General features: G+C 31.2%; 2 protein-coding genes and 1 long non-coding RNA gene across 4 annotated transcripts; all 3 read right to left on the bottom strand.

Moving 5' to 3' along the window:
- Window positions 1–1886: 1886 nt before the first annotated feature.
- Window positions 1887–4637, bottom strand: LOC119680307 (transmembrane protein 181). 2 transcript variants are annotated; one of them, XM_038093061.1, is made up of 9 exons: window positions 4137–4637; window positions 3626–4077; window positions 3313–3569; window positions 3172–3252; window positions 3015–3114; window positions 2682–2959; window positions 2524–2626; window positions 2237–2461; window positions 2045–2181 (listed from the first exon to the last, which is right to left on the bottom strand). In XM_038093061.1, the coding sequence occupies exons 2-9, from the start codon at window positions 4068–4070 to the stop codon at window positions 2045–2047; spliced, it is 1626 nt and encodes a 541-aa protein (XP_037948989.1). In that variant the 5' UTR covers window positions 4071–4077; window positions 4137–4637. The 2 variants fall into 2 exon arrangements, with proteins under 2 accessions (XP_037948990.1, XP_037948989.1); XM_038093062.1 differs by lacking the exon at window positions 4137–4637 and having other exon boundaries at window positions 1887–2181; window positions 3626–4070.
- A 29-nt stretch (window positions 4638–4666) lies between these two features.
- Window positions 4667–6638, bottom strand: LOC119680306 (pre-mRNA-processing factor 17). The gene is made up of 3 exons (XM_038093060.1): window positions 5850–6638; window positions 5303–5781; window positions 4667–5239 (listed from the first exon to the last, which is right to left on the bottom strand). Exons 1-3 carry the CDS (start codon window positions 6553–6555, stop codon window positions 4706–4708), a joined length of 1719 nt encoding a protein of 572 aa, XP_037948988.1. The 5' UTR covers window positions 6556–6638; the 3' UTR covers window positions 4667–4705.
- Window positions 6639–7344: 706 nt separating this feature from the next.
- On the bottom strand, window positions 7345–8879 carry LOC119685390. The gene is made up of 3 exons (XR_005252796.1): window positions 8708–8879; window positions 8023–8649; window positions 7345–7967 (listed from the first exon to the last, which is right to left on the bottom strand). It is a non-coding gene; the product is annotated as an uncharacterized LOC119685390 (long non-coding RNA).
- Between the last annotated feature and the right edge of the window lie 2390 nt (window positions 8880–11269).

Here is an 11269-nt window from a genome sequence, read left to right as displayed (position 1 = left end):
AAAATATGATTTTTCAAATATGTAATCACGTACACATTATCTTTCACACAAGTGTAAAGTAAATATTCATAAATTTCTGTACAAAAATCGTTTAATTTTTCTTCTCAAATTTAACATAAAATTCCTATCACAATATGTATTATATCCTTATTCAAAACAAACAAGACTTCGCGAGAGCGACACATCCACCGATCAAAAGAGCAGAAACTAAAATAACGCCAAACACAAAGAAAGTGGTGATCAAAGCAATACAGTGTAACACTCTTACCAACTAAACAGAGTTGCCAATGTGCTACGAACAATTTTATTGAAATTGTTTACATATGTTATCATTGTACGGATTGAGCTAACCACACATTATTGTAAGTGTTTGTCATAATATTATAATTGATCAATTTATTTAATTAAATTTTTAATTAGACATATAATATAATATAATAATTGGACACTTAAATTTTTTAATAGGAGTTGTACGTACACTAAAACACTGAATTAGTTATCAAGAACTTAGTGTACGTAGATTTCATTATCAATTTTGATGGGCTATATATAACGCAAAACTACATAAAAACAAATAGAATTTCAGTCCGGTCACCAAACACCTCGCACACAAATGAATGCAGAGTAATTGCTCTTTTTTTTTATTAGCTGATGTAAAAATTGTCTTACTTGCAAATTACAAATTAAAATTAAAATAATTAAGCCCTAAACAATAAACCTCTTCTTAATATGTTGAACTTTTTGAATTTATTAAATGTCGAATTACACATGTCTAGCACATGTCGAACTGATAATTCGAAAGATCAACGGTTGGTACAGTTGTCTTCTAATGAACTCATTTATGTAGTTTATGTAAAAATAGGTGAAACATTAGAAAGTTGTCACCGCCATGATAACAAAATTTTAAAAAGTGCAATTAATCTTAAAAATAATAGAAAAAGAAAAGAAAAAGCCTTTAGTAGAGAAACGTTTATTATCTACCAATAGACATTTCATAATAGGTCTGTTCCACGAGCTACTCATAGTAAAACTCAAGTAAAACACAAGTAAAGTGCAAACTGAGAGCGTAACACAAATAAAGTGTCAAATTTTGCTCTTTACACAAAATTTTCGTGGAATAGCTTTGTGTAAAGTCTGGTGAGAACACCATTGCCGCACAAACAGCTGATATATACATGAGCAAAAATTTTACTTGAAATAAAATGTACGACTAAAGTATGTGTAGCTTTTTCAAATTTTGACAGGGTTGTTACGCTCTCACATGCTCTCATTTACTCCAAAATTTGCTGGTGGAACGCACTTAATAAAAACACAGTTTTACTCAAAGTTACTACGAGTAGCTCGTGGAACAGACCTAATATCCACTATAATTTTATGAATTGTATGGGTACTCATTTGGTAATGATATATGTAAAATTATAAGTTATGCAATAAATTTATTTTCTCATAAAACCTTATTAATTAGTGTATCTTGTAAATAATGTAATCCACATAAAGTGAATATAATATATATTAGGAATGTATGTATATAAATTTATATTGCATGTTTTAAGATTGTTAATTTATAATTGTAATAATTTGTAATATTACATGCACTGAACAAACCCCACAAAAAACTTGTACCCTTATTTTTTTAATTAATTTTGCTGTCAAATTATTTTAAATTTAAAACTGAAAAATCTATGAAGACGATTTTTATGAAAAATTATAGTATACTTTCTTTTTGAATGTGTTGGATTCATGTTTATTTAAAAATATCTGTCAGCTTTTATTGCTACACTTAGGAATAGTAAAAGCGCGTTGGGCAAAAAAACAACTCAAAAAAGAGAAGTTGATGTTTAGTTATGCATTTATAATGCATTATAATGCATTTATTTCAACTTTCTGATTGTAAATTACATTTTCAACTTATATTGGTAGAAATGAATAAAATATTCCTATGAATTACATACTTAATAATTTGTTACGATATCTGTGTTGAATATATTTCAATAACGTTTAGAAAAAACAACTTCTCGAATAGTCCATCGCACCGTAGCTATTATTAATCGCTGTCATAATCGTTTTTAGTACCAACTGTTAGAGGTCGTCTCGACTCATCTTCCGAGCCATAGACGACTTCTTCATCTGAATCGTTAATCATCGAAAAGGCTGGATTGTCTTTGGTCACGTGTATATCCGCTGAAACCATTTAAATGAATGTAATAATTTATTTACGTAAAGTATTGAACCTAACCTTGAGCAAAATGTTCATTTGGTGAATACACATAAGCCATCGTAAACAAGTAAAAATTAAGAAGGCCGTAGAAGCACATGAATTGTGCAGAGCTACGGTATGTAGTGTTAAGTGAAGCGACAAAATTATCCTCCAAAATGCCAAAACCAAATCGACATGTAGTGACGCTTAAAGAAATAGATAGTACGAACAGCATCAGTAGTGTAAGGAACTTTAACCTCATATCTGTAACAAATATATGATATTAATGTACTCTCTCATTTTCCACTCTACACAATGTTATTTACCAAAGAATGGCATCGATCTTAATTCCGTGTACGCTCTCAGCACCAGTAGTGCAAGGTACAAAATATACATACATCCCGCAACGTAGAAAAACATCTTAAAGCCCTGCAAACATATTATTTAAAAGTTCTATTGTATTTCATTTAAAGTGTGTACAGACATTGTAGTTCTTCGTATCGACAAAGTGACTGTAGGTGGGATCCCGTAATTCATTGCACTTTTCCCACGTTGCAAGTACAATTGCGCATAACCAGATCGGCAAAACTACGATAATTTTTGGCAAATAGAAGCGTAAAAAGCGCCTTTCATTTTGTCTAAGGCCATGGTAAACACATAACCAAAACATGAGTAACGCACAGAGAAAAGTAGCCTGAAACACCGCATCTAACATACCCGGGAACCAAGAGTTCATCAGGAATATCATGGGAAAGAATGGATCTGAAGAAATGCATCATTCAAAAATAATTACAAATATACTAACTGGTATACTTACTGTCATAAAGAAGCAGAAGCGGCAACAAAACAGACATCCATTTCTGTTCAATCGACCAGTCATAGATGGGGTACTTCCGTAGCGTGTGCGCATACCAACACTGCAACAAAAATTCCATACAATTATATCGTTTTTGTACTTAAGGTCAGTCACTTACAATGACTATAAAACTTAACAACAAGAATATAAAACGAAACCATATTTCAATTTGGGTAAATTCTGGACTGTAGGTTTTAAACTGTAGTTAAAGTAGAAGAACCATTAGAACTAATAGAAGAATTTTGTGAAAGTAACTTACATAAAATGTGATTGCTCTTATATTGTATTTTTTATGGAAAGATTCCAATCCATAGAAACGTATTGTAACTACATAGTGTGCGTATTCCAAGAATCCTAAATGAAGTACTGTAAACTCTTCACAGTCATTTCGTACACAGTTTAAGTGTCGTGTTCGGTTTCGTATTGAATTCACACTCAATATGCTCTCTGGTTTGTGTTGCTCTGTAATACCATCAATAGCAACGCTTACGTGAAAGCTTTTGTCATATCTTTCATCTGCAATAAAAGAATAGTTCAGGTATTATCATTCATTATCACTTTTGAGGACTTACCGTCATTATTATCTGTAAAAAATTTTGCAATAAGCCATAGCTGCTGCTTATATGTTGTCATGAGAGGAGTTTTCATAGCGAAAGGACCAGTGGATAACACAGTCTTACTAGTTGATAACGTTGTGTTGACCAAAATGCTTTGTGCACTAACTTCTGTTGTGCTGGTGATAGGAGGACCCGTTAATCCAATTATTATAGCCAGCCCAAAGCAGGTGAAGAAACTCATGAATACCATCACAAACTCACGCTTGTGCATAGAATAAAGTCGCATGTGTACGGACCGTTCACAACGGTCATGGTAATAAGCGGGTGCTATGTATTTGTTGAACTCACTGAAGAGGTCGCTGAATTGTGAAAGGGAATTTTTCAGACGTAATAACAAACCACCTGAAGGTAGATGGTAGGAGTAACCAAGCCCCGATGTGTCCATTGGAGGTTTTGACATATTACGCCTGTTATGTAATATATGGGTAAGTTTAAAATTTGTTTTGATTTGTTATAATTTTATGACTTTGTTCACTCAATTGAACTTCACCATCAGTAACATTATTGGATTCGTTTTCAAACTCCAAACTAAATAACGGCAGACAAAAATAAATATTTAAATTGCCTTTTTATTAATTTTGTGTGTGTGAATTACAAAATAATTTCTCCAGAATATCTTTTAGCTGCAACCAAAATTCGTTTACTTCTCTTCGTGTGTAAAATCGATTATTTTACTTTAGAAGACAATTCGCATATGGAATAAAAGCTGTTGAAGGGATGAGTAGTGTGTTTTCAATGCTTTGACAATTGCAAAACTCATTTTGTTGACATTTCCCTGTGCTAAGAGCGCCAAACTAGTGCGCATGTTCCTACAATGGTAAACAAGTTTTCTGCTGTGATTGTTGTATTTTTTTCGACCTGTTGGATTTGTTTACATGGCAAAGGATCCAGGATGAAGGTTCAATATATATCTGCTCAAAACTCCATTTACATACAGCGACCAAATGAAAAATTTAACAAATTGATTTTAAATTTTAAAGTAAAACTACATTTGAATAATATTAATGATTATATTTGACAATTATATTATAAAAATTAATCCCAGAACTTGATAACGCCGTCCCAACCTGCTGTTACTACTTTACTGGCTTCGTGCGGGTGCCACAGTGCAGTTATGCATACACCTTCATGTGCCTGCCATTTTTTATACATTTTTGTCGTTTTCCAATCCCAAATGTAACATTTTCCATCGCCATCGCCAGATACCAGATAGCTCATATCTGGTGAAAAGTCTAGCTGACATGCGTAGCCTGATACCATATGTCCACTAAAAGACTTCTTGCGGTTCATTTTGAATCGGTTCCTTGCGGAAAAGATTACAATTTTGTTGTCAAGAGACTGACAGGCAAGCCATTTCTCGTTTGGTGCTAATGTCACAGCAGGCATTGAATGCATCGTGGGATCTGCTATGTACTTCATATCGACTGGTATATCCCATTCCCAGATACGCATTGATTTATCATCAGATGTAGTTACAAATCTTCGATTTTCGTCCACAAATGTGATGGTATTCACGGCACCTAAATGTCTGTCATATTCTTGAACAATATCCCCACTTCTGGTGTCCCACTGAAAATAAGTGAAATGGTAAATTCTAATATCATTCATTCAATTCTATACAGCAACACTTACGCAAATGATTTTCTTATCAGAGGTGCCGGCAACAAACAAGTGCTGCTTATTGTTATCTGGATGAAACTTCACGCAGAAAGGCATTTTTCGTGCTGTAAATCGTGAAACTATATCACCGGTCTCAGCATCCCATAACTTAATGTAACGATCATAAGACGCTGATAAAAACTTTGTGCCTTTATTGTTAAAGCATATATCCTTAATAGCTTGTCGGTGACCCATATACGTACGTATACAACGACGTTCCCCATAAACTTCCCACAACTTTATGCGACTATCCATAGATCCAGAAAGCAATAAATGCGCAGTTTGTGGAAACCAGCGAATAGAAGTAATGCCTTTGTTGTGACCAGTCCACGTGTGAATGTGTGCTTTTGGTAAAAAGCATTTCGGAGGTGGTGCATGGGAGCGTAAATTTACATCTAAATCATGTGGGGCATGCAAGAATGAGCGACCTTGATAATCATAAGCATCTTTGACTGTTAAAAAAAAAAATTATATATTATCTGTGGAATATAAGTGAAAATAAGGAAATTTTTTGTATTACTGTGCAATGTAGATTTTTCTTCTAAAGGTTTATCTTCTGGTATACGACCTCGTCTATGTCTTTTTGCTAATATTTCTTCTAACTCTGCTTTTTCTTCATCATTAGGACGCGCTATTGACTGTTCATTTTCATATTTCCCCCAAGGACCAACGAAACCATCAATATCCTCAGGATTGTCATTTTTTTCTTGTTTTCGCTTCTTTTTTGACTTAGGTGACTCAAAAACTGTTTTGCCATTATCATCGTAGGCCGATTGTAAGTCTCCTACAAACGATTGACCATCAATAGTTTCGTCAACAGAAGGATCCATGGCGTAACCGTAGGTATGAAATGTACGGCGTTGATTTTCAAACTCAAATGCATTAATATGGGCTTGCTCAACGTAACCAGCAAGCGTATTTCTTGTTGCGGACAACTGCATCGCTTGATTGGGTTGTATGGGCCCCTGTATGGGCGCAAATAACTCTTCATACTTTGGGTTATAATCGAGTTCTTTTACTGTAGGATCAATCGCAAATGGTACTGCTGTGGCGCCTATAGGTACTACTTCTGGTGCTGCACACACCGCCAGCGTCTTAGCTATTGATAACTTAGGATCGATTGGCTTTAAGTGTGAAGTTTCTCGAACCTTTTTGACTTCTGATAATTTTTCATCGTTCTCATTATCACTTCCAGAAGAGCTGCCATAATTTTGAATATTTAACATATCATTAAAATTTAATTTAATATTTTTTTTTTAACAAACAATGCAAAAATTTCTCGAAAACCCTACAGAAAGCACAACAAACGCTTTTGACATTTCAGATGTCAGCAAGAAAGCAACGTTGCCAGATTTAGGACACTCTTAAAAAATAAATGTTATGTGTAATGTGTAATGTTTAATCGCTATCGCTAAAACTCTATCGTTAAAATTCTTTAAATGCATTTTAGCGACTTTTGCGATTCTACTAACTTATTATGCTTAATTTCTATTCCCAAATTTTCTAAACTTTCAAAAACAGCTGATTGCCCTGGAAAAAACTTTAAATTTGTAAATTTCGTATTCTGCTAAATTGGCAATCGCCAAATATCGTTGAAGACGATTACAATTGCTCTTAAATTGATTATTTTTGGTGATAAAATTTTTATTGTCGCTAAAAGTGAAATTGTCCTTTTTTATACAAATTGGCCAATTACTTCGTACGTATTAAGTATTTTGTTTATATATATTTAATAATTAAGTTATTGTGATAAAAATAAACTTGCGTTAGTTGAAATTACATTCAATTAAATAAATAATTATTAAAAGAATTATTAATATCACAAAAATTTTGTAGCAGTAATATAGTGAGAGTGTATTTGGCACTTAGTGAAAGTAAAGATAAAGTTAAAACTTGAGGAGCGTCGCACTCATTAACTGAAATTTATTCATATGTACAAAAATAATTCAACACTTCAATATACATATTTAATTTAATTTATAACATAACTAGTTTAACAATATACTATACATGGTTATATTTTAGATTATAAATAAAATATTTATATTTATTTCTTCTAAGGATCAGTCTAAACTGATCGTAGATATATCACTTATTGTATTCATTAGATTCATTCCAAAATTCTGAGTCTTCAAAGATTGTAATAGTTGTACTATATTGATTGGCATTCTGATTGAGCATATCATCAGCTTCCATATTCTGACTTTCTATTGCAACAACATCAGTATTATGTATTTCAACCTTTTGTTCCGAATTTTGTATAACTAATGGAGTAGGTTTTTTAATGCTTTTTTAATGTAACTACATAAAGTTACATTAAATTCATCATTTCTTCCGAAAATAAATGTGCTTCATTTGTATGACTCTCCTTTTGCAGCAAGCTTAGCCTTTTAGTTTGGAAGATACTTCTGTCAAGATCTTTATCTTTAGCTGCCGACTTTTCGGGAGTTTCTGGGTTTTCAATTTCTACTTCATTTGTTTTACAAGTTTTATTTTTCTGTTGCATACGTGCTTCTATCATAACATAATTCACATTTAAATTCTTTAACTATTTCGGAAGACTTGATATTCCTCATAATGCAAGGATTATGACCTCCAACAGAACCACACAATTTACACAGAATTAAATTCCATTTACCTAAATTTTATATTTTTAATTACTAATACATTTTTAATTGATATAAAAATAATACCATTAACTTTATCTCCTATATAATTCCGTCCACTGGGACATATGTTAGGCATGTTTCTATATCACAATGATGTCTGAGGTGCAAATCACTAAAGGCACCTTCTTCTTGTTCCCACTCTGCAACGCGGTCGGGTACGAATATACCTTGATTCTTCACTATTTCAGGAAACTGTTCATCTCTACACCAAATACACTTTAAATAGTATCCTGCAGTGGATGCATACTTTTGCATGCATGGGCGATGTACATAGCCATTTCCACAACATTTACCATAAATCCATAAGTTTGGAAAGTAAAAGCCCGTTATTTCTTCGCATATCCAACAACAGTACTCGTTGAACGCTGGTGGGATTTTCATTAATTTACTTTAATTGTCGTCTAATGGCAGATATAAATCGCAGTACGACCGAAAATCATCAGCAAATTAAAGCAAGCATTTATTAATTATGCCACATTCTAAATGAAAAAATTGATTACATTTCTGGCATTCTAAGCTAGCGCATTTTTCTGTACAATATACGCAGTGACGCTTTTTTGATGACTTAATTTCTTTCCGAATATCATCCAATAAAAAACCTAAAATGTCATCGCATTTTCCCCCGTTTTGTGGCAGATTGGTAGAAAGCAACTAAAAATAAAATTGTTTTTATTAAAATATCAAATTAATATTAAAAATGTTAGTGAACTCGAATTTTTTTGTACTCCATCTAATCACCCAACAAATAGATATCCGTTTTATTATTTGTCGTTTTGTGACAGAGGTCACACACTTTTTTTTAACTGATCCACATATTATTTTAATTAAAATTTTAACATCCACAAACAACTTAATTACCGCTTTAAATAAAAACCAATAAATACTCGTTGCTTTGCGTTTGATATTGATTACTTTTATTCCAATACTTCTGAGTACTTGGTATCGAATAAAAAGTAATCGGTATCAAAATGGAAATATTTTATTATTGTGTATTAGAGGTTACACTTTTAATTAGGGGTATGCAAACATTCTCGGTAACTCGGTAGAACCAAAAACATAGAAATATAAAGACATGTAATTTGCCTCTGTTAAAAAAATCATGAATTCTGAAAAGGTACACGCAATGGGAAAAACATGTCTGTTCAAACGTATAAACAATCGAACTTATTATTTTATGTATGATCAATGCTATTTTGTTAGTGAAGTCAGCAATCAAACCAATAGCCAATATGTTGTATTTTGCTTGGACAAAATCATATAGAAAAAACTCTAATATCAGAGCAAATTCACACATAGCTTCTAGTTCATGCGTATGTAAGTTTCTTGGTAAATTTTTTCTACTCTTCTTTTTATTGCACACTTATTAAATATATATATGCATGGGTAGATGAGATAATATTTTTGAATGTGATGCTTGAATTTTGTTTGTGTGCTTTTTTTTCTTAAAATATATGACTGGCTTCGTGTGCATGAAATGTACAAGTCTTCCAAATTATTTAAAATTTGATTTTTGCTGAAATTTTATACTGGCTTCATACTAAAATATGATGTTTGCCTATGACATGATGCGAAAACACCGGAGTAGCGCAACCACAGTTGTTATTAGTGTAAATGCTCTTAATATGTTTGGCTATCAAGACTCGGCTATGCCATACAGTAATATTCATAAACACCATATTATACAATAATTGATTATGCTTTATATATTAAGTTTTTATTATTATATTCTTATATCAAATACAATACAATTATTAACTAAATTTTATTACTTAAATCATAAAAAATTTGCAACTATTTGCAAAGTTTAAATATTAAATCCGTTTTGATAATATAGTTTTGTCACATGGAAATTTTTCTAAACATTTATAAATAGTGTATTTTTTATTAAAATTCAAATTTTTACAATTGTTTTTAATATGCTGGTAAATTTTGCACTATATTAACAACTTTTTGGGTTTAAAAAACCCTCAGTACTGCCATTTAAATGGTATTGAAGATATGATAATAAAGTTATTAATAATTAAAATTACTTATTAATTTGATATAACTTATTGAAAGTATTAATTAATATAATTAAGTTAATGTTTTACACAGAAGTTCAAATATTTACAATTTCTTTAATTTATTGTTAAATTTTACCCTTTTTTCTTAAGTACCCAGTTTGATTTAGCACTTTTATTGAAAAGTTTTTTAACAAAATTTCATTGTGGCACCCGTAAATCGGATCCTTAAATCAATTATTATTATAAACTTTTTTATTTCTCTTTTTTTATAGTGTTTGCTAAGATTTCTTTAATACCATTTAAATAGTATTCTTTTTTGAAAAAGAAAATAATAAAATAAAAAATTTTTAAATGGATACTCAATTCAATTTCATTATTATAAAAAAAATTATCGCTGATTTTGTGTATTTTGAACTGTCGTTGTAATAACGTATGTGATATAAAATTTGACAAATTTCCATGTGACAAAACTATATTATCAAAACGGATTTAATATTTAAACTTTGCAAATAGTTGCAAATTTTTTATGATTTAAGTAATAAAATTTAGTTAATAATTGTATTGTATTTGATATAAGAATATAATAATAAAAACTTAATATATAAAGCATAATCAATTATTGTATAATATGGTGTTTATGAATATTCTTCATGAATCTAGTGTTACTGTATGGCATAGCCGAGTCTTGACAGCCAAACATATTAAGAGTATTTACACTAATAACAATTGTGGTTGCGCTACTCCGGTGTTTTCGCATCATGTCATAGGCAAATATCATATTTTAGTATGAAGCCAGTATAAAATTTCAGCAAAAATCAAATTTTAAATAATTTGGAAGACTTGTGTATTTCATGCACACGAAGCCAGTCATATATTTTAAGAAAAAAAAAAGCACACAAACAAAATCCAAGCATCACATTCAAAAATATTGTCTCACCTACCCATGCACATATATATTTAGTAAGTGTGCAATAAAAAGAAGAGTAGAAAAAATTTACCAAGAAACTTACATACGCATGAGCTAGAAGCTATGTGTGCATTTGCTCTGATATTAGAGTTTTTTCTATATGATTTTGTCCAAGCAAAATACAACATGTTCGCTATTGGTTTGATTGCTGACTTCCCTAACAAAATATTGATCATACATAAAATAATAAGTTCGATTGTTTATATGTTTGAACAGACATGTTTTTCCCATTGCGTGTACCTTTTCAGAATTCATGATTTTTTTAACAGAGGCAAATTACATGTCTTTATATTTCTATGTT

This window comes from Teleopsis dalmanni, chromosome 2, assembly GCF_002237135.1.
Source record: "Teleopsis dalmanni isolate 2A chromosome 2, ASM223713v2, whole genome shotgun sequence".
Lineage (NCBI taxonomy): Eukaryota > Metazoa > Arthropoda > Insecta > Diptera > Diopsidae > Teleopsis > Teleopsis dalmanni.
The sequence above is the reverse complement of the archived record's forward strand: the minus strand, read 5'-3'. Positions and strand labels throughout refer to the sequence as shown.